The sequence below is a fragment of the Anopheles darlingi genome, chromosome 3 (genome assembly GCF_943734745.1).
Source record: "Anopheles darlingi chromosome 3, idAnoDarlMG_H_01, whole genome shotgun sequence".
NCBI lineage: Eukaryota > Metazoa > Arthropoda > Insecta > Diptera > Culicidae > Anopheles > Anopheles darlingi.
The window spans coordinates 18,356,467-18,378,797 of NC_064875.1; the positions used below are offsets into that span (position 1 = coordinate 18,356,467).

Genomic DNA, 22,331 nt, shown 5'->3' on the forward strand with positions numbered 1-22,331 from the left:
GTACAGCGTGCGTCACCAACTGCGGTTCCGCCAACACTGCCGGTTCCGAATCGCGGAAACGCTTCGAATCGCTCGTAAGGCGTGTGCCGCGGTTAGGCAAAACGCCCGCCAGCAGTACGCTTACCGGTTCGCAAACACTTGACACCGGTGGTGGTACCGCTTTGGCGACGATCAGTCACGATTCGATCGATTATCAGCAGCAGCAACAGCAGCAGCAGCTACTGCCTCGGTTGCTGGGCACTTCACCACCTGGCAAGGCGGAAGTAACGGACGATCCGACCGGAGCGGACGAAGCGTACAGCAAGTATCTGCACAACAACAACTGTAACGGTTCGATCGGTCCAAACGCGGACGCGGATCATCCGCACTGTCCACTGTTGACGCGTCAAACGTCACTGACGACACCGCAGGAGGAACACAGCCTGTACGGGAACAGTGGTAGCGGTGGTGGTGGTGGTGGCGGTGGTAAGCGATGTTACTCGCTGGAAAACTTTGGCGCACTGGATGCGGATGAGGATGCGTGCAGCAAGAAATCGTTGACGCGCGGTTCCATCAAGTCCTGGCTCGTCGGTCTCTTCCATGGGAATGGCTTCAAGTCGAGCGACAGCTCGCTACGGAAGGTCGGCGTCCTGCCGGTCGGTGTGGCCGGTGTGACCGGTTTCGGTGAGCTACAGTCAACGCCGGAGAAGGAGAGCATGGTGTAGCGCGTGTGTGTGTGTGTGAGAGAGAGAGAGTGCCCGGGGGAAAACGGGGTTTTGAAAGAGCTTCCGCCAAAAAGAACCGAAGATGGAATTCCAAGTGCCATGCTTTTGCTAGGAGGCAAAACGAAGGGTGAATAGGGGGCAGGGGTTAGGGGCTGGTAGAATCGCCCCCAGGTGGACCTACGATTGGAGCCGGTTATGGAAGAGTGAACACCCCTCGAGGGCTGCTTTTAAGTGTTGGAAGACGGCGAAAAGTCGGAGATTGATTTCATCTGTTGTTTTTTTTACCAATCTTACGGTGTCATGCTTCGTGTTGCGTGTTGGAAAGAGGAAGATGGGAATGGGTAGGGGTGAGGTGGTGTAACAAGCGCAACTGGTACTCTTGTGTGGGTCCCCGGTACGCCGTTCCTTCGAGCTGTGAGCTTTCGAGAGTTTCTCCATCGATTGGCGTCATCGTCACGTCATTTCCTGCGTTGTCTCCGTCGGATTCGTAGATTTCATGGGAACAGGGGGAGTGAGGTAGTGTGAGAGGAGAGGCTAGTACCGAAGGATAAAGGTCGGTTTTGTTGGAAGAAGCGCTTTAGGGAAAGATGGAAAGAGGGATGGTACTCATCCGCCTAAAGCCTGTTACTGGGGGGACTTCGCGTGAACGCCGCGTACATGTGAGCGCGAGGAAGGGAATAAGAAAGAGAAAATGAAACCAACACAGACACATACATACATACATACACCCACACACACATACACAAACACACGCATAACTTAGGCTGTGAAAATAGAAGTTAATCAAGTAAGAGCGCGCGAGCATGTGTCTACAAAGTGGTGCCCTTTTCCCCCGTGTTATCGTTCTGTTTTTTTATGCTTTCCACTCATCCTCCTGCACCAGCAGTCTCTGTCTACCGCATCGACGCGTTAGTGTGTTTTTTTACGTGTGTGTGTGTGTGTGTCTGGGTGCAGTGAATATCCTGAAGCTAAGGATGTGCAAATGGCTGAGGCTGGGTTTACCAATCTGTGTTATTTTCGTGATTTTATGCAGCATGCAGGAACACACACACGCACACATTCATACCCACGGCTGTTGGCTTCTGGTTTTCGGTTTTCCACTTTGAACTCACCTCGGCAAATCTCCATACCCTGTGTACTTATGTACTTTAAAACGCAAAAACCAACCTATGGAGACGGGAAGCCAGGGCTGGCAGAATTGAAAAAGAAAATGAAAAGAAAAAAGAGAGGAAAAGAGTTAGAGGAAGGGAGAGAGTTGATTACGATGGTGGTATGGGCGCACGCTAGCTAGAGGGCGCTTTAAAAATAAAGAAAACATAAAAATTAAACAAAACCTATCGAAGTTGGCTGAGAGTGATGGTGAGGTGATAGGTGAGCGTCGGTGGGAAACAACATATTAAAAGAGAAATCAAAAAATTGAAGTGTCCGATTAATGCCGAGTAGCACAGCAAAAAGGTGTTTATTTGTAAAATGTATGTGTGACGTGGGTGCTTAGCGAGGTAGATAGGGAAACAGAGAGAGATAGAAAGAGAAAGAGAAAAGAAAGAGAGAGAGAGAGAGAGAGAGAGAGAGAGAGAGAGAAAGCGAAGGAAAGCAGTAAAAAGGGGGAAAGTGGCAACGTAAAAGTTACCATCATAACTAGTAGCGCAAATCAATGTTTTATGTATATTATAGCGTGTCGCCAACAATGTTGCTGGTATTGCAGCTACAGCATCGCCAACCGCCAATCACCAAACACACAGACAGACAAACACACGAACTTATCAATAGGAACGAACAGAAGAGAGAGCCAGTGAGAGATGAAGAATGGCGTTTCAAGGGTGTCTGTCGCTCGCCGTACCGAGATTCTTTCCCGTTCTAGACCGGGGACACTCTAGTCCGTCAGTTCGTCGCGAAGTTCACGCAGCGCAACAAAAGCCACATTACCAATTGTATGAATCTCAGAAGGCTCTTTCTCAGTGGATTGCAAAGAGCGCAATTACCACCTCTGGCACACGGAAGCAACACAGCAACAGCAGCAGCAGCAGCCGTCGGTGTTGAAACAAATATGGCTACCAGTCTAGTCATGGGTTGCTTTTATCCGGTGTGTGGTGAAAAAATTTAGCAAAGAAAAATCGTATCATTTTAATAATCGGAAACATGATCATGTTGTTGTTGTTGTTGTTGTTGTCGTGCCGTGTGGTGGTAAGTGTGGTGAGATGTGAATGGAAGGAAAAAGGATGATCCTCCCTCACGCTGCCAAGGTACGTTGGTGGCGTCAGGTTGATACGGGCGTCAGGCACGCGCTATTATTACTATTAGTATAAGTATGATTCTGACGATTATTCTGATTACAGCTAGTATGTAGAATGTTTATCAAACACAACAAAACATACAACGGGTTTTAAACTATTGATTCATTCATTGGACACCGTAAACAACGAGCGATGCCCGCAAAGTACGGGTGTGCTCGAAAGGCGGAACGCAGGATGCGACCGAGCGAACTGGCAGGTGAGGAGGAATTTGAGAGAAAATCTGTATATTTATTTGAAAATAAAACAAAACATACAAACCACAATGCCCTTACTTGTAAACCTGCAGGGCTCGCCTGTCCCCGTTTGTACAAAAGACTGAAAGAAATAGAATGCTTTGATTATTTGTATGCATTATTTTTGTTTTTAATTAACTGGCTGAGTGAAAAGGTAATAATTATTTTTGGTTTAAATTTTTCAACATGATCTTCATGGTAGCCGAAAAATAATGCTTGATCAACATAAAAATGGGTTGTTTAGATGTTATCAAACTAACAACAGAAAATTGATATGCAAACGTGCAAGAGGAAGTAACAGTAGTAGCGTCATTTATTTGCTAGCATGTGAGGTTGTTACGTCAAATGTTGATATTATTGTTTTTATTTATTACTTCAGTTCTCCTTTTAACACGACTTAGAGATGGAGACGCATGGTACCTCGTGGAGGCGCATGGTATTTCGTAAAAAAACACGCTCCAATAATGTATTGGTTTCGAAGGTTTTTGCTGAAGGCAAAATAGCATCATGAAACACCAACAGCAGCTCGTCAAATCCATCCGTCTGCTACACAAACATGAGCAACGGCGTACTAAAACAAGTGTTTACCGATATGTTCCGATGGTGTTTGGGTAAAGGGAGTGAACGAGCGAGTGAGCAAGCAAGCAATAAATTCCCGAATAAACAATTAGCCCTCACCTCGGGCTGCCGATCCATCCATGCATGCCGGCGAGAAAATCAATCGCCGCTTATCGACACATCGACGCTCGCTATTGCTATTGCTATTGCTATTGGGAATTGGAGGGCCTCTCTGTGATTGAATGGCCATTCGTATATATTGCAGGCGTGATGCGGTCAGATAATTATTGCTACATTGCCACGCATGGTCCCTGGGGCAGGTAATGGTAGCCGAGGGGTAGTCATAAACCATACCTGCTCATCAGTTTACCGGTTCGCGCTTCCGGAATCGTAACAGCGTTAGTCAGGAGAACCAAATGTAACCGGTTGGTCTGCAAGGAGGACGTTTGGCGTAGAGCAGCTCAACGAGTTGCATATTCAAATCGAATGCATGGTTGATGCATTGCTGCTCTTTGCGGTTGTCGACAGTGTCCTTCAGCTATATAGAGAGATACGTTAACACACACACGGACACGCGCACGCAACCATACATGGACGATATTGGCCCGGTTCAGATCGATCGAATGCGCCAGATTGCAAAGTTTGATCTGAGTGAGGTAAGTAAACGAAAGGGGCCAATGCACCACGCACCCTTCATCCGCGGTGCGGTGAGTACTTTGCACTCCGATTAAGCTCTCTCGATGGGCCCTGAAACGAGAGTGTATCGTTAATCAGTGTTGCACTTACGGTCCCGTAGAACTGCGCTTCATGGTTTGCTGCTTTGGTGAAAATCGGTTCCTGACAGTTAATGAAAGGGAGTTCCCATTGGTTTGGCTTCGTTGTGTTGTGTGTTGTGTGAAGTGAAAGTGAACCATCTGTGTCTGTCGTTATTGTCTTTCCTTTTGTGCAAAACTGCGATAGTTTTATGAATTTGATTGAATAAGGAGTATGTTATTTGTTTGAAAACAAAGAATCGTTAGTAAATCAAGGGCAATAGTTTTGATTGTCCTAGGTGTGCGATCGTGTTTATGCGTTACACAGTCTTTCCATAACAAAACGATAAATGAAATAACGTTCGTACATCAACAATATTAAGTCATATTATGAACACATAGGTATAATAATAGCAACAAACGAAAAAGTTTTATGCCAGATGCTACCTTTTTAGTGGCAAAAACCATTATTTTGCAAAAAGAATGGAGTTCTTGTGTTAATATTACTAACGAAAAAGATTAAAAGAGCATCCTATCGTAGAAAAATTTCCACTTTGTGTGGATAATATTTTTTTTAGTTGATATATTACGGGCGTGGACGTATTTATGTGTGGATAATATAGAAGTGATGAAAAGTTAAAATGGATGTGCGAAGTAAAGAAATGAGTCATATAGAGTAGAAAAAAATGGATGCTCAACTGTAATACAAGCCACAGCAATAATAATTTAAATTTTAAAGATTTCAAACTCATCGTTAAGAAATCAAAAGGCTAATTGCGCACCTAGTATAAATTTTCGTTTCAAACACCTGATAAAGCTTCTTTTGTTAGTTGTTTCCTCATTATTAAGACGGACTGTAGTGTTGAACCATCATATAATCACTGTAGAAATCGTTTAATCGATCATCGTTTGGAAAGCATAATTTTGTGGAAGTAAAAATGAAAGACATCATTCAAGGTGGCCTGCAATCGCTCAACAACTTCTTCCAGCAGCTTGATCCGGGCTGCTCGTTTCCATCGGTAACAGCCTTGCAGACCCCTAATGCACCGCCCCGCACCCTTTGTGCTCCAGCAAAAATACAGAACTAATGTCGCCGTCGTTCGTAATTCATTTTCCCAGATGGACTTCACTGTGTACGATTATCCGCGCGAAATCTGGCGCATTCTGCCAACCTGGGAGGTGACACTGAAGACGATCACCTTTCTGCCGGTGATCATGTTCGGGCTGCTCGGCAACGCCATCCTGTGCTACATCATCGCGCAGATGCGTGCGCTGCGGACGCCGACCAATCTACTGATCGCGAACCTGGCCGTCACCGATCTGGCAACCGTGCTCGTCTGTCCGCTGATGTTTATGTTTCACGATTTCTACCAAAACTACGTTCTAGGAGCGATCGGGTGTAAGCTGGAGGGGTTTCTCGAAGGTAGGAAGATGTCCGTGTTCGGGAATCATGCTATTGCTTCTTACACATTTTGTTACATTGTATTTGTTGTTGTAATGAGAGCATTTGGTTTCAACTATTTTGCTCCATCGAACTGGCAGGATCGCTGCTCATCACATCGGTACTGTGCCTGTGCGCGATCAGCTACGATCGGTTGACGGCGATTGTGTTCCCAAAGCGATCGCGGCTTTCGAAACGAGGTGCCTGGGTGCTGATCGCCGTCTCGTGGATCTGTGGGCTACTGCTTGCCCTGCCGCTCAGCATGTACCGTGCGTACCGGGAGCGTCAGTGGAAGAACTACCTCGAGACGTACTGTGCCGAAAACACGACCTTCCTGCCAAGCTACTGGCACGTGCTGATCGGTGTGCTCGTCTGGTTTCCTCTTCTCGTCATGTTTTGCTGCTACAGCTGCATCTTCCTGAAGCTCGACCGCTACGAACGGCGCGTCCTGCGCAAGGAGCACCCGATCTCGGTGTCGTACAAACGCAAGGTCGCCAAGACGCTGTTCATCGTGCTGATCGTGTTCGTGTTGCTCCGCATACCCTTTACGACGCTGGTCTTTATCCGCTACCAGCGTTACCTTAACGATAACCAGAATCAGGTAGTGACCGACCTCAGAGGTCGTATGGCTTTCGATTTACTTATGATCCATCCATCTGCAGATTGGAAGTGACTTCCTGATCCTGTGGTACGTCTCACACTATCTGATGTTCCTGAATGCGGCCCTCAATCCCCTCATCTATGGTCTGACGAACGAAAACTTCCGTAAGGCATTCCGTAAGATTCCGCTCTCGCGACTGCTCTGCATTCCAGCGTTGGCTCGACCGAGAAGGAAAGGTAAGCAATCGCCGAAAAACGGTGAAGAGGGACCGATCGGTGGTGCTATGGGTAGGTTGCAACCGAGAGCCCCGTGCGGCAATGAGAAACTGGCCAACTTGTCCGGATGGCTCGTGTGTCCGGTGCACGAGCAGCCCGACAATCAACCCACAAGCCCCTCTAAGGGTACGAACATTTCGCACCTGAAGCTGACGACGGAGGATGGGGTTTCTGGTGGACAGAGGAGTACCACACCAGAGGGCAAGTTTGCTCACAACGCAATGGTCGGCTCGGAAGGGTACATGTAGCAAGCGGAGCGTTTGTGCTTCCACAATTTATATACATTTTGACGGTAATAAATATCCACATGGTGAACATCGAACTGTAAAACCTCTCCTAGTTTCAGTAATCCTAAAAAATATTCAACATCGTCATTGTACCTATAATAAATAAACACAAGCTCATTGCTTTTGAATGATTGATTGAAATACTAAATATTATTTACAAAACAAGATCGCCAAAATAATTCTTGTATAAGTAATGTAACAAAGTCACACAATTATGTAAAATGCATAAATCTATTATGTATGTTTACAGCCGATAACAAACTAATACAAAGAAACAGATAGCAATGTCGATTAGATTGCTGAACCGACGTACGGTTAACATTTCTCGCCCACAGTCTCTCGAGTATATCATGTGTTTCGATTGTTGAAGTGTAATACCGGTCTACGTCCGGTTGTATCGTTCCATGATAAATCAAAGAAGGCTTTGATGGTGCCTGTCTATCAAATGTGATGAACTTGTGCGCGGTTATATCTTCTAAACGAAGATAGTTAGTCCACCTGCAGCTGACGGAAGGATCCCTCCATCCCGAACATGGACTCGGCCGTTTTTGGCCGTCCGACACGCTTCCGCTCGTCCGTCCCATACTGATCCTCCTCGAGGAAGTACTGACGATAGGCGAGCAGCTTCTTCTCCCACGTGGCACTGATTTCCTTCAGGGAGGTACCCTCACCACCGTACTCCTTCGGTAGTAATCGCTTCGGAACATGCTCGTACAGGGACTCCATATTGCTACCGTGCACGTACAGCTGCGTTGAAATGAGAAGAGTTATATCGCCGTTTACCATCAAGCTATCAGGAGTTACCGGCATGGTACTTACTCTCGATCGGTTCTTCTCACTCATGAAGCTTTTGAACATATTGAAGACCAGCTCGAACCCGCTCGGTGTGTTGATGTAGTGGAAACCCTTCTGGCGCAACGGAGAACCCTCCTGGCTCATCATCGTCATCTTCTTCACGAAGGTCGGCGTGAACTGGAGAAAATGGGCCGGCGTGACGTTGGCCAGGTCAAGGATGCCGATCTATAAGCGAACCGCGAGTTGAAATTAACGATGGTGATTGCTGAGGTGACTTTTCTTTATAGCCTAAATACAACATTCATTCAACGATCTACAAGAGATTAATTGGTTTTTTTGTACAGTGTCAATTGGAGCATTTTCTAATCGCATTAGTATTTACATTTAGAGCATAAAGATGGATTAATAAAATAAAAATCTTTGCAATTTTCATGAGCGAGAATATAAGTAGAACAGGAAAATTAGTTGAAGCCATCTAATACGTGTTTTTGTCATACAATACTGTGTCGGAACCTTCCCGCTTTTCATTAATTCTTTCATGAGCACAAGTAACAGTCACGTAGGTTATCGAGAACCTTCTCCAAAGCCCGCTTTCATTTTCCACTAACACGTTAATGCATTCGGACGGAATGCCTTGAGTGCCGGTCAAAACATGCGCGGACACGATAAGCAGACACCACCACACGTGACGGTATCACTTACACCCAAACAATCACAGCACTCTTATCGAGACTAGACGGGAATTACGCAAACACAATGTCATGGCACCCCTTGGCCCACTGGAGTCGAATCACACAAACACAGGAATGCGCTGACGAGGGGGAGGCGAATCATTCATGGAATCAAGTAGGGGTGTTGCGAACGTGATGTCACTCACGACCCCCGCCGGTTATCACAATGTCGTACTCACCTGGCCACCGATAACCATGTTGTCGTCTTCAAGCATCATGACGTCATTAAACATGGTGCTGACCTTGATCACCTCCTCGATGCGGTGCTGCTTAGGATCATAGACACCGGGCCGTATGAGCATGATCCGCGGAGCATCCTCACCATTCGTCTGCGGCAACGGCAATCCCACTCCGAGCCGTATAATTTCCAGTGTGCGAGGCTCCTCCGGATCACGATTTTTCATCAGTTCCGGAATGGCCGTTCGGACGCTGTAGAACATGTCGATCTTTTCTTTGGCACGCTCAAGACTGTACTTGCAGCCGCGCAGGAACGTCACCAGGAACTGGTCGTCGATGCGGGCGCGTATATGTGGCGATCGGGCTAACCATTGTCGAATCGCGACTAGATCCTCCTCAATCCGGTCCGGTTTTTCGTTAAGTTCGCGCGCCGCCTTTTCCGTTAGCGCCTCCGGCAGAGGCCTTAAATTGATAACCATATCGTACGTCGTATCCCGTTACCGAACACGGGAACAACCTTCCAAGTGTAGATACCGAGCACGACTGACGGAGTGGATTGCTAGTACAACGAACCAAACCAGAGACCGCATACTGATGATTTGCCGTTCTTCTTCCTGGTATAGTACCTCGGCTGCACCACACTAAACGCCCGATAAGATTTGCTAAAGGCCAACGTATCATAACTAGCCACAACGTAGATACTCCTCGCAGACAGCAAGTTCGCCTCCTCACTCTGGTTTGGGTAACACGCAGCGGTAGCTTGCGCCGTCTCTGTCAACATGGTTTGCTGGTGATTAGTGTGTCTCGTAAGGGTCTGTGGCAACAGGTGCGTCTGATTGGTTGCGTTCGGTTCGGCTTTCGAACTGTGGATTGATGGTACGGGCTAGCCGAACGCTTATCTTATCTGGAACACAATGAACCAGCGAGTTCGCATTTTGCCCCATCATGCCACGTTACGTTACGAAGCTTTTGTATGCGAAAACAAATGGGATTTCCAACGAACTGTGTGTGGCAGCGGTTTATCAAGCGCCATGAGCTTGAGTCTTGAGGACTTTGAGTTTGCTTAACGAGCGAATACAAAACATAAATGATGATCCAGGCTTCTACAGACAAATCTTTAGATCCTAGTAGACTGTCTCGACATATTTGTGAATTCGAAGAGGTGCGTTAAAGTGTACAGAACACAACCAGCCACTAGTACACCGTAGACGACTAGAGTTGGATTTGGAAATTTCAAACGAGATAAAAAAACCAAAAATTTTATCTCGAGTCTACTGCAGAACATTCTCTACAATCACTTTATGACCCATTCAACCCGAGTATGGCTTTATTTGAACATTCGTTGTCTATTCTTCATCCTTGCCATCTGCCATTCGGCGAAGCTCAATCAACTTCCAGCTTTCGGAAGGAACCTTCCAGCCCGAACAGGGTATCGGCATTCTTTGGTCGTCCCGGGCGCTTCTTCTCGTCCGTACCATAGTTGTCCTCTTCCTTGAAGTACTCCTTATAGCTGAGCATCTTCTTGGCCCAAGCGTCAACGATGTCCTGAATTGGGCCAGCATCTCCGCCGTACTCAGTCGGCAGCATGCTCTTTGGAATGTGCTCGTACAACGAGTCCAGATTGCTCCCGTGCACGTACAACTACGGTAAGAAAGAGTGAGTTAGTGATGTATCTCCGCATAATTCACTCTGCACATTACTAACCCGCGAACGGTTCTTTTCGTTCAGGAAGTTCTTGAACATGTTGTACACCAGCTCGAACCCACTCGGTGTGTTAACGTAGTGGAAACCCTTCTGACGCAACGGTGAACCTTCCTGACTCCACATGGTAGCTTTCTTCACGAACGATGGGCTAAACTGCAAGAAGTGTGCCATAGATGCTCCGGAAAGATCCAGAATTCCCATCTAAAAAAAATTGATAGCCTCGGTAAGATGCTCAAATTTCCGGATTGATGCATACAGTTACTTGTACTGCATTACCTGTCCGGCTACAATCAGATTATCGTCTTCCTTCATCATAATATCGGCCATCATGGTGTTGTAGCGGAACACCTCCTGAATGGTATACTTGGTGGGATCATACGTTCCAGGACGTATAAGAATTATCCTCGGACCATCTGGTGTGACCGTGTTCGGTAGCGGTATCGCCGTGCCAAGCTTTATCAGCTCTTTAATCTTTGCCTCCTCCGGATCACGGTTGCGCATCAGCTCGGGCAATGCCGTTCGGATAGTGTAGTACATATCCAGCTTCTCCTTCGCTCGCTCCAGGCTGTGTTTGGAGCCGCGCAGGAACATCATCAGAAACTGGTCATCGGTGCGGGCCTTAATGTGCGGACACTTGGATAGCCACGTCCGCAGCGCTGCCAAATCTTCGTCCAGACGTTCCGGTTTCTCGAACAGCTCGTCCGCGGCCTTCTTGGCCAGCTCGGCCGACAGTGGTCTAATGTTCGGCATTATCGAAGATCAAGATAAACTGCAATAGGAAAGGGTACAAAAGATAGAGATAGTGAAAATCAAATCGATTACATGCGCTTCCCTCTCTCTCTCTCTCTCTCTCTCTCTCTTTCTCTCTCTCTCTCTCTCTCTCTGAAGGTTTGTCACCCTATCACGACAGCCAGTATCATGAAGGCGAAACTTGCGAACTGAACACGTATGCAAATTATCGGACAAATCACAATCGTTCTGATATGGCACTCAGCCCACTCCACGCTTATCGTACCTTTTTTTCTTCCTTCCCTTCCTGCTTCTGCTCGTTCTCGCCAATGAGCTAAGGACACCGGTAGCGATCCAATGGACACACTATTTGGCAAACGACCGCCCTGCGGTATGGTGGGTTCCGTACTGTTGAGCCCGCGCATATCGAGAGTTACCTTTGGCTACTAAGGTTTCCATTCGTTGCGGTTCCACCGATGATCGACTTGCCGGTAAAAGGCTTTTTTGTTATCGATCCGCCATAGCTGGACCTGGGTTGCGATTAATTTATTGATCTTGAACCAGGGCTTCGTCGATAAGATAACTCCGCACCTTTTACGTTTACGAGCCTTTTGCAGTGTTTTTGGATTGTGCTTCCCAACCCACGAAATGGGGTGCCGTGTTTGCCGATAATACCGAATTTTGCGTGGTCATCCACCTGGCTCCAACAATAGAGCACACGAGAATTTGGCAACGACGATTGCGGCTTGTAAGGAAAACGGTAGTGTAAATGCTGAGTTAAGCGACATTTCCTATGTTGTTTACCTGATAGTTTTCGAAGGTTTTTGATTACTGGTTTGATGCCTGAATGTGTATGAGGTTGATGTTGGTGAGCTTAACGGATGCTGAAATAAATGTGTATGATGTTGTTTCGTAAGTAATTACGTTTTTTTTAAATTGAAATTAAATATCATTATTGAAATACTGAAAACGAACATTAATCAATTAACATTTCATTTGTTACTGCGAAGCTCAATCGACTTCCAGCTTCCGGAAGGAACCTTCCAGCCCGAACAGGGTATCGGCATTCTTTGGTCGTCCCGGGCGCTTCTTCTCGTCCGTACCATAGTTGTCTTCTTCCTTGAAGTACTCCTTATAGCTGAGCATCTTCTTGGCCCAAGCATCAACGATGTCCTGAATTGGGCCAGCATCTCCGCCGTACTCAGTCGGCAGCATGCTTTTTGGAATGTGCTCGTACAACGTGTCCAGATTGCTCCCGTGCACGTACAACTACGGTAAGAAAGAGTGATTTAGTGTTGCACCTCCGCATAGTTCACTCTGCACATTACTAACCCGCGAACGGTTCTTTTCGTTCAGGAAGTTCTTGAACATGTTGTACACCAGCTCAAACCCACTCGGTGTGTTCACGTAGTGGAAACCCTTCTGACGCAACGGTGAGCCTTCCTGACTCCACATGGTAGCCTTCTTCACGAACGAAGGACTAATCTGCAGGAAGTGTGCCATAGATGCCCCGGAAAGATCCAGAATTCCCAGCTGAAAAGTAACGATTGCTTCAGTAAGCTGTTTGACAGAGGCCTTCAGCTGTTCTCACTACATTACCTGTCCGGCTACGATTAGATTATCGTCTTCCTTCATCATAATATCGGCCATCATGGTGTTGTAGCGGAACACCTCCTGAATGGTGTACTTGGTGGGATCGTTTACTCCGGGACGCATTAGAACAATCCTCGGACCATCTGGTGTGACCGTGTTCGGTAGCGGTATCGCCGAACCGAGCCTTATCAGCTCCTGCACCTTCGCATCCTCCGGATCACGGTTGCGCATCAGCTCGGGTGCTGCCGTTCGGATGGCGTAGTACATGTCCAGCTTCTCCTTCGCTCGTTCCAAACTGTGTTTGGAGCCGCGCAGGAACATCATCAGAAACTGATCATCGGTGCGGGCCTTAATGTGCGGACACTTGGATAGCCATGTCCGTAGCGCTGCCAAATCTTCGTCCAGACGTTCCGGTTTCTCGAACAGCTCGTCAGCGGCCTTCTTGGCCAGCTCGGCCGACAGTGGTCTAATGTTCGGCATTATCGAAGATCAAGATAAACTGCAATAGCAAAGAGTAGAGCAGATAGAGATAGTGAAAATCCAAGCGATTACAGGCGCTTCCCTCCCTCTCTGAAGATTGACTACTCTACCAAGACACCCAGTACCACGAAGGGAAATCTTGTGGACAGAATACGTATGCAAATTGTCGCACAAATAACGATCACTCTGATATGCCACGTTTATTGTACCTTTTCTCTTCTTTCCCTTCTTGCTTCTGCTCGTTCTCGCCAACGAGCTAAAGACCGGTACCGATCCAATGGACACACTATTTGGCAAACGACCGCCCTGCGGTATGATGGGTTCCGTACTGTAGAGCCCGCGCATATCGAGAGTTACCCTTGGCTACTACAGTTTCCATTCGTTCCATTCCTTTTGTTGTTATCAATCTGCCATGGCTGGACCTGGGTTGCGATTAATTTATTGATCTTGAACCAGGGCTGCGTCGATAAGATAGCTCCGCATCTTTTACGTTTACGAGCCTTTCGCACTGCTTTTGAATTGTGCTTCCGAACCCCCGCGGTATGGCCGATAAGGCCGAATTTTGCGTGGTCATTCACTGGCCACCACTACAGAGCACGCGAGAACATGGCAGTGGGGAGTGCGTTTGGGTATGTAAGCGGTATTGAAAATATTGGTAATGCGACAACATGTTCCTTCGATTCCTCTTAATAGCGTTCCAAGGGTTTTTGATTACTTGTTTGATGCCTCAATCGTAGTTTATTATAGAATAGAAGCATAGTAACGAGAGCTATTAAGACGCCAAATGAACACCCTGTACTTAAAATGAGCTCACCGATGCTGAAATGAATCTATGATGTTGTTTCATAATTATTTCACATCATTTTTTTCTGCGAAGCTCAATCGACTTCCAGCTTTCGGAAGGAACCTTCCAGCCCGAACAGGGTATCGGCATTTTTCGGTCGTCCCGGGCGCTTCTTCTCGTCCGTACCATAGTTGTCCTCTTCCTTGAAGTACTCCTTGTAGCTGAGCACCTTCTTGGTCCAAGCGTCAATGATGTCCTGAATAGGACCAGCATCTCCGCCGTACTCAGCCGGCAGCATGCTCTTTGGAATGTGCTCGTACAACGAGTCCAGATTGCTCCCGTGCACGTACAACTACGGTAAGAAAGAGTGAGTTAGTGATGCATCTCCGCATAATTCACTCTGCACATTACTAACCCGCGAACGGTTCTTTTCGTTCAGGAAGTTCTTGAACATGTTGTACACCAGCTCGAACCCACTCGGTGTGTTAACGTAGTGGAAACCCTTCTGGCGTAGCGGTGAACCTTCCTGGCTCCACATGGTAGCCTTCTTCACGAACGATGGACTAAACTGCAGGAAGTGAGCCATAGTTGCCCCGGAAAGATCCAGAATTCCCATCTACAAAGGAACAATTGCCTCGATAAGCTGCTCAAATTGTCGAAGTGATGCATACAGTTACTTGCACTGCATTACCTGTCCGGCTATAATCAGATTATCGTCTTCCTTCATCATAATATCGGCCATCATGGTGTTGTAGCGGAACACCTCCTGAATGGTATACTTGGTGGGATCATACGTTCCCGGCCGTACTAAAATAATCCTCGGACCATCTGGTGTGACCGTGTTCGGTAGTGGTATCATAGTGCCAAGCTTGACCAACTCTTTAATCCTTTCCTCCTCCGGATCACGGTTTCGCATCAGCTCGGGCAATGCCGTTCGGATAGTGTAGTACATATCCAGCTTCTCCTTCGCACGCTCCAGGCTGTGTTTGGAGCCGCGCAGGAACATCATCAGAAACTGGTCATCGGTACGGGCCTTAATGTGCGGACACTTGGATAGCCACGTCCGCAGCGCTGCCAAATCTTCGTCCAGACGTTCCGGTTTCTCGAACAGCTCGTCCGCGGCCTTCTTGGCCAGCTCGGCCGACAGTGGTCTAATGTTCGGCATTATCGAAGATCAAGATAAACTGCAATAGGAAAGGGTACAAAAGATAGAGATAGTGAAAATCAAATCGATTACAGGCGCTTCCCTCTCTCTCTCTCTCTCTCTCTCTCTCTGAAGGTTTGTCACCCTATCACGACAGCCAGTATCATGAAGGCGAAACTTGCGAACTGAACACGTATGCAAATTATCGGACAAATCACAATCGTTCTGATATGGCACTCAGCCCACTCCACGCTTATCGTACCTTTTTTTCTTCCTTCCCTTCCTGCTTCTGCTCGTTCTCGCCAATGAGCTAAGGACACCGGTACCGATCCAATGGACACACTATTTGGCAAACGACCGCCCTGCGGTGTGGTGGACTCCGTACTGTTGACCCCGCGCACAATGTGGAGTTTCGTTGGCTACTACAGTTTCCATTCTTTGCGGCTCCACCGATGATCGACTTGCCGGTAAAAGGCTTTATGTTATCGATCCGCTATGGACCCGGGTTGCGATTAATTTATTGATCTTGGACCAGGGCTTCGTCGATAAGATAGCTCCGCACCTTTTACGTTTACGAGCCTTTTGCAGTGTTTTTGGATTGTGCTTCCCAACCCACGAAATGGGGTGCCGTGTTTGCCGATAATACCCATTTTTGCGTGGTCATCCGCCTGGCCACCACCACCATACAGCACGCGAGAATTTGGCACCGACGACTGCGGTTTGTTCGTTAACCTAACCAACCATAGTGGAAATTTTGGTTATGCGACGATAACATTTTCCTTCGATTTTCTCCTGATGCTCTTTGCGCCATTTTAGGTACTAATTAGATGCCTCAATCGTAATTTACTGTAGAGCAGAAGGGTAGTCACAGGAGCTACTAAGACTCAAAATGAACACTCTGCACTTAAAATGAACCCACCGATGCTGAAATGAAACGAAATCGTCGATGCTGAAATGAATCTATGGGGTTGTTTCATAAGCAATTAAGGATTAGTTAGTTAAAAATTGCAAGTAACTATCGATTTTTAAATATTTACAATTAAAGTTACATATTTTATTTTGTCTGTGATCAGGTGACTTTCTGGCATGTTCAGCATTTATTATTGCTTTTCAAAACTTTCTTCAACGTAGTGTTAAATGACGGCCTAGATTAATGCCTTGATTTTATCGTATAATAAATGACCATTCCAGCGTAACAAATTCTAAAAAATGAATTTATACAACCCTAGATATCGCAAAAAATGATCGCATTACCATGGAAATTCTGTATGAAAAACAGGAATTAATTATGAAAATGTTAAACTCATTGAGAATGAGCATTATTGGTCACAGCTACGCTCTATGATTTTCCATAGTGCGTTGCTGTTTTAATCTTTTTAAGAGGCCCTGCTACACGGAGCGTAGATTTACGCGTAAATTTACTAATGCCACAAACGATTACGCTTCGTGTGGCACACTCCAAAGTTTATATCGAAATATCAAACGACCATCTGATCCGGAGCGCGCTCGCATCTTTTAAGTACCTTGTTGTATTAGTAATCCGCGTTGTTGCGTCTTTTCAAACCACGTCCCACCGCTCTCTCCACTCTCTAACTACTAAGCTGATCACGGCGCGATCAGACATTTCTCACATGCCATTTGGCATTGTGATTTTGATTCTCTTTGCCGCAGATACATCATCATCACGCATAGAATCCCCGGCATAAGAAAGTAATACCGTGAAGCTATTAGAGCTTGACGAGCCGCTTGTCTGGGACGCAGGATTGGGTAAGTGCATTAATGTTAGAGTTAAGTTTCTCCATTCTAATTATCGGTTATTTTTTGGTGTTTATTTTTAATCTTAAAATTTGTATTTTGTTTGCCTAGTGAGAGCTCCAACACTAAGGATCCGTTTTGCTAAAAAAAATAGTTTGTTTTAGGATTTGAGGAAAACTTTTTACTGATTAATTCCTTCTGCAATAATAAGGAGCTTATAAATGAAAGGTAAATGATCGGAACTAAATTTTGCTGTTTTCATTTTCAGGAAAACACACTGCAAAAGTACAACACATAATTTTTATGAGAAGAAAAATGGAGGCGCCATAACATTGTCCGCAGCTAAAGCAACAAAAGCTTCATTCACTCAAAAAAAAATCATTCACGCTCAATGAACTGCAAAAGGAGGACGATGGCTGTGGTTATCCCATCTGTCCGCCTCTTTCCTTTCATTTGAATATACTTTTGGATAAAACCATTAACTGCTTTCAAACTAGGTTGAGCATTAATTGAATTATTATTTAGAATTGATGTTTGGAAAAAACACAGTTTAATTACAAATTAAGAAAGTTTGAATTTCCAGATCAATATAAATATAATAGGAAATACTTTGTGATATATAATGACAGGCCCAACGTGGTTCGCTTTGTTTGTTGTTTTCTTTGCTATTTAATCATTTTAGTTTGCGGTTAGTTAATTTGCGGTTGCGCTGCGAAATGATTCACCAAATGGCGAGCAATCGTTATCTACCGTAGCCATCAACAATCTTCAAATGTTTACCTTTTATCAGAATGCCGATACACTACGAACCTGTCGTTTACCAATTCACGTGCAGGCCGAAAAGCACCTTCATCTGCGAGTTCCCACACTAAGTCACTGGCACTGCAGCCGGCTAATAAAAGCAACGGCCTTAATGAGAAAAACGAAAAGCAAATCCCGTTCCTTAGAAATCCACCAAACACATATGCCATCAATCCGGATACCGGTGGATCATAAATCAATACCTGCTTTACCTAGCACTGATAGTAATCGAATAATCTAATCTTTTAATCGCCCTGCCTGTTTTTCGCGGGCGAACGCAAATTCGTGTTCCGGTACGATGCGCGTCCGGGGTTGCTCTAGACTAGCAAAGTCGCATCGTCAGCACCGTGCAACACTGGCAAGTCATGCCGAAAGCACATGGTCACACACCCTCCAGTCGATCGATGTATCGTAAATGCGTACAGAACGACCCAGAAATATGGGACACTTGTGAGTGTGACACATACAACGGTCGAACGTGGCGAACCGGATGGTTCCAGAAGCAAAAATGTTTTACGCGCTTATCTTATCGGCATCACCTGCTTCGCTATCTAGTGGCAAAACAAGCGAACCACGGGGACGGGCGCTGTTCGTCAATTTGCTATATGGTACACGGTGCTGGTGATACTAGCGTCAGTTCCGTGAGAGATTCGCGTCTATTAGCAAGGTTTGTCGTTTGTTCTCTTTCTTTTGTCGCAAGCAAGTAACATGAGCGCTAAGGTAGAGTTGCCAATGAAGGAAGTGTTCTCGGTGCCGGTTGGAACCGTCGCAAGAATGGTGAGTAAGTCGGTGTTTCGGTCTGGATTCGGGACCAGTTGGTTGTCTTCATTTGCATCTAACGGCAAGTCGTATTATTGCGTAGCCTGTTCGTCCTATTCTGGACTGCCTTAAGGCAAAGGCGGCCAGCGAGCTGAACGAGAAGGAGAAAACCATCCCGGAGGAGCTGGAGATGATACGCACCTGGATCAAACAGTCCGGGCACATCCGCGGCCGGATGGATGATCAGTTTTTGCTGGGATTTTTGCGTGCCTGTAAGCATAGTCTTGAGCGGGTGAAGGAAAAGCTGGACACGTACTACACGATCCGCTCGGTGCTGCCAGAAGTGATGCGAAAGCGCGATCCGCTCGATCCGTTCCTCCGGAAGGTCATAAGGATGGGGTAAGTATCCGTGTGAAGCGGACATACATTGTCCAATCGCTAATGCATTTCATGTGTGTGCATGTGTATGTGGATTATAGCGTGTCGGTACCACTGCCGAAGACGGTCAAACCGGATGATCCCAAAATTATGCTCATCCGGGCGGACGCATTCGATGGAGATGTCTGCGATTTTCCGGACATCCTAAAGGTGTTCACCATGATTGGTGATATCCTGCTGCGCGATGATGATCAGATGGTGATCTGTGGTCAGGCGGCGATCATCGACTTTGGACACTCCTCCAGTGGCCATCTGTTTAACTTCAACCTGTCCTTCCTGCGCAAGGCATCGATTTTAAACCAGCAGGGTTCGCCGCTCCGGCAGAAAGGCTTTCATTTTATCAACACACCGAAGGGCTTCGATCTGGTGCTCAACATCTTCAAGGGCCTAATGACGGAGAAGAACCGTAATCGCACGGTAAGTGACGTCACGGGAGGGGTGAGGGTGTGCCGTCGTAATACTCTTTCAGATAAGCGCGATGCCGCAGAGGCACGCTATCTGGGCACTTGTTTTTTATTGATTCCAGATGATTCCATGACGTGCCACGGTGGGAACCACTATACTCAACCTACCGTTCCCTTTTTCTCTCTTTTGTCTCTATTCCCTCCCCAGATCATATCGCACGGATCCAGTCTCGAGTCGCTGCACAAATACTTCCCCAAGTCGATACTGCCCACCGAGTTGGGTGGTGAGCTAGGGCCGGTCCAACAGTTCGTGGACGAATGGGAACAGCGGTTAATCGATAATCGGGCCTACTTGGTAGAGGAGGAATTGCTGGGTGTCGATGAAAGCAAGCGAAGGAACACGAACCCGCTGGCGGAAGAGAAGGATCTTTTCGGAACAGCCGGGACGTTCCGGAAGCTGGAGTTTGACTAAAGACGCTTCTACAGTCTCTCTCTCTCTGGTTAGGTTAAGCTACGTTAACGCGCGTGTAAATAGGCGATCTTAGGCTTAAGCGACAAGCAAAAGAAATACATTTTAACAAATCGAGCCAACCAGTGGTCCTTTACTGTGATTATCTTATAGCGGATCTTGGAACAAACAAAATCAAAGACATTGATCAAGTATCAATAATGATAAAGGTAATTGAAGCTTAATCGTGACCGTTATAAGGTACAGATAACGAAGGCCAAATTACGTTTTTAATTCAGGAGGGTTAATTATATGCCTCTTATCGGCAATCGATAGGAGGATTCTAGAAGATGGAGCCACGTGATCGACACAAATTTCGGTCGGTTCGTAGTCGGTAATAATAGTTAAATAGTGCAAAAATGCACTATGTACTATTTAGATAAAAAACAACGTATAATTGGTCGATAAAAATAGATCAAAAGCAATCCTTGGATTACAAAAAAAATAATTAATAATAGTAAAATTAAAAAAAGTATAAATAATTTGATCTTTTTTAACTTGGCCCGTTCTTTAAACCGCAATTTTTCCATTTCTAAACTGAAAGCAATAAAAAGGGAAAATAATTCTTTTATTTGTTTTTACAGGCAAAAGAATAAAAAACTCAAAATATAACACGCCCAACTAAACGCCAGCAAGGACTGTTTTCGCAGGTTGCACCCTGCTGTTAACTAACGGTTGCCAGCACGGTACGACAAACTGGTAGCACTAAAGATGGATAGCCGACGGTAAAACATTTATCAACCGGAAATTTAAGAACATCATCAACTCTATGCGTGACCTCTTCAGATTAGTAGACAGTTAAAGTGACGATTTGCACTAAATAGCACTTATTAGTCAGAGAAGGCGCCTCGTCAAACTTTACCAGCTATTACTCAAAGCTTAAAGACTCCGGTGCTACAGTTAATCGATAGCATTGGGCGAGGAAAACTAGTGAAATCTTACCGCACACCGTGGTTCAATACACTCCACGAAACGCCCCAAAACTAGTCCGTCTGGCGCAAGCCGTCACCAGTCGCCGAAACCAAGCAATGGAAATCAGAAAAGGACCCAGTAGAGAGCAAAGCACAATGATGATGGATAGGCTGAGTGGACGAGACGGTCAGTCGTACTTGTGGCCTCTGGCACTAGCAAAATCGTACGGTACGGCGGTATACGAATGAGCGAACATTATTGCCGCTTTTAATCGTTACCAGAACCAATTTCCGAGCGACTATCGTCACGAGGTTACACCGATTCCTACCGGGTTTCGGTGGTCAGCGACAGCTAGTAGCACGTGTTTCCGGTGGTCGGTTCCATTATTCGCATTTCGCGGTATCGCACACGCAGGGCCGAATTTATGGAGCGCAATTGAACGGCCAGTACATCGGCCACGCATTTGACCGCACGACCATCCGCAGGATTACGGATTTTCGGGGCTAGTGGCTGCTGGAAGGTTTGCGCTTTCGTGGCTAATAGTCGTACCGACCGTAGTCGGTGTGGCTGTCCCACACAATAATAGTAACAGCAATAGGATGGTGGGGGCACGACGTTCAACGAACACAACCTGGCATAAATTATGGGACCTGGTGGCAAGTCCGTCACATGCTCAGGTAAAGTATGTTTCACGCCATTTTACCATTTCGGTCCACCAAAAACGCGAAAGGTAAGGTAATTAATAAAATGCTCCCAAACAACCCCTCCTAGACTTCGTGTGACTCATCGTCACCATCGCCGCCAGTATGCTAACGAAATGTTAGAAGCCAGTTTGAGAAACGAAAAGCTCATTTCAAACGAAAGGATTAGCTGACCATTTGCTACAGCCAGTTTGCTCCGTTGCGGACCGTGGGCGCTATCGTTGTCCAGCTACGCATTGTCGAGCCAGCGATAATCCGCTGAAAAGGATCTGAGGTGCGACTTTCCAATGGAACCAATGGGCATGCTGATGGCGCGCCATGATTGCAAGCAATCGGTTCATAAGTGCAATCCGACACGCGATCATGTCACGAGGTTTAGCTAGCGAAGGCATCCTTATACTAATCGTCATTCCATGTCTCGTGAAGAGCATTATCACCTAGTGAATAGTGCTTCGCACTGTTTTCATGCGACGGCAGATCGTCCAGCGTGAGGCGTGCATGGAACCAATTCAGATAACAATGGGACTATGGCCGAATGAAGATGTTCTATAGGAGGATGAGATTCATGGATAGAAACTTTAATAAAGTCATTCAGTCATGTACGATTTTAGAACTGGAGTCTCAATCAAGGATACGTCTGTCTGTGTGTGTGTGTGTCGAAACGAGCGCCAACGGCGGTTCAAAGCGCGCGTTCAAACTTTCGAGCAAACCGCCGGGAGGTGCTCGAAAAACTCAAACTTGTTCGGATTTTTCGAGCACTCGCAAGGTCAG

At 46.3% G+C, this 22,331-nt stretch overlaps 7 protein-coding genes across 9 annotated transcripts in view; 3 read left to right on the top strand and 4 right to left on the bottom strand.

The window, feature by feature from the left end:
• LOC125953389 (receptor-type guanylate cyclase Gyc76C-like) overlaps nt 1-3,255 on the top strand; it is a 60,358-nt gene extending 57,103 nt beyond the window's left edge. For all 3 annotated transcript variants that reach the window (XM_049682934.1, XM_049682936.1, XM_049682935.1), the window contains one exon: nt 1-3,255. This exon is cut by the window's left edge and continues 1,009 nt beyond it. In XM_049682934.1, the coding sequence (XP_049538891.1) occupies nt 1-704 (704 nt within the window). In that variant the 3' untranslated portion in view covers nt 705-3,255.
• A 1,310-nt stretch (nt 3,256-4,565) lies between these two features.
• LOC125953454 (neuropeptide FF receptor 2-like) lies at nt 4,566-7,171 on the top strand. The gene is made up of 5 exons (XM_049683060.1): nt 4,566-4,774; nt 5,372-5,560; nt 5,661-5,964; nt 6,084-6,583; nt 6,645-7,171. Exons 2-5 carry the CDS (start codon nt 5,480-5,482, stop codon nt 7,104-7,106), a joined length of 1,347 nt encoding a protein of 448 aa, XP_049539017.1. The 5' UTR covers nt 4,566-4,774; nt 5,372-5,479; the 3' UTR covers nt 7,107-7,171.
• Nucleotides 7,172-7,363: 192 nt separating this feature from the next.
• Nucleotides 7,364-9,376, bottom strand: LOC125953493 (retinol-binding protein pinta-like). The gene is made up of 3 exons (XM_049683104.1): nt 8,851-9,376; nt 7,965-8,165; nt 7,364-7,892 (listed from the first exon to the last, which is right to left on the bottom strand). Exons 1-3 carry the CDS (start codon nt 9,325-9,327, stop codon nt 7,635-7,637), a joined length of 936 nt encoding a protein of 311 aa, XP_049539061.1. The 5' UTR covers nt 9,328-9,376; the 3' UTR covers nt 7,364-7,634.
• Nucleotides 9,377-10,168: 792 nt separating this feature from the next.
• Nucleotides 10,169-11,671, bottom strand: LOC125953497 (alpha-tocopherol transfer protein-like). Its single transcript, XM_049683107.1, has 4 exons — nt 11,568-11,671; nt 10,829-11,321; nt 10,553-10,753; nt 10,169-10,489 (listed from the first exon to the last, which is right to left on the bottom strand). Exons 2-4 carry the CDS (start codon nt 11,300-11,302, stop codon nt 10,232-10,234), a joined length of 933 nt encoding a protein of 310 aa, XP_049539064.1. The 5' UTR covers nt 11,303-11,321; nt 11,568-11,671; the 3' UTR covers nt 10,169-10,231.
• A 156-nt stretch (nt 11,672-11,827) lies between these two features.
• Nucleotides 11,828-13,675, bottom strand: LOC125953495 (retinol-binding protein pinta-like). Its single transcript, XM_049683106.1, has 5 exons — nt 13,564-13,675; nt 12,881-13,373; nt 12,614-12,814; nt 12,257-12,550; nt 11,828-12,165 (listed from the first exon to the last, which is right to left on the bottom strand). Exons 2-4 carry the CDS (start codon nt 13,352-13,354, stop codon nt 12,293-12,295), a joined length of 933 nt encoding a protein of 310 aa, XP_049539063.1. The 5' UTR covers nt 13,355-13,373; nt 13,564-13,675; the 3' UTR covers nt 11,828-12,165; nt 12,257-12,292.
• Nucleotides 13,676-14,225: 550 nt separating this feature from the next.
• On the bottom strand, nt 14,226-18,150 carry LOC125953494 (alpha-tocopherol transfer protein-like). Its single transcript, XM_049683105.1, has 5 exons — nt 18,042-18,150; nt 15,545-16,206; nt 14,830-15,322; nt 14,554-14,754; nt 14,226-14,490 (listed from the first exon to the last, which is right to left on the bottom strand). Exons 3-5 carry the CDS (start codon nt 15,301-15,303, stop codon nt 14,233-14,235), a joined length of 933 nt encoding a protein of 310 aa, XP_049539062.1. The 5' UTR covers nt 15,304-15,322; nt 15,545-16,206; nt 18,042-18,150; the 3' UTR covers nt 14,226-14,232.
• A 329-nt stretch (nt 18,151-18,479) lies between these two features.
• Nucleotides 18,480-20,019, top strand: LOC125953487 (alpha-tocopherol transfer protein-like). Its single transcript, XM_049683097.1, has 4 exons — nt 18,480-18,615; nt 18,701-18,996; nt 19,077-19,452; nt 19,648-20,019. The coding sequence occupies exons 1-4, from the start codon at nt 18,547-18,549 to the stop codon at nt 19,909-19,911; spliced, it is 1,005 nt and encodes a 334-aa protein (XP_049539054.1). The 5' UTR covers nt 18,480-18,546; the 3' UTR covers nt 19,912-20,019.
• The last annotated feature ends 2,312 nt before the right edge of the window (nt 20,020-22,331 follow it).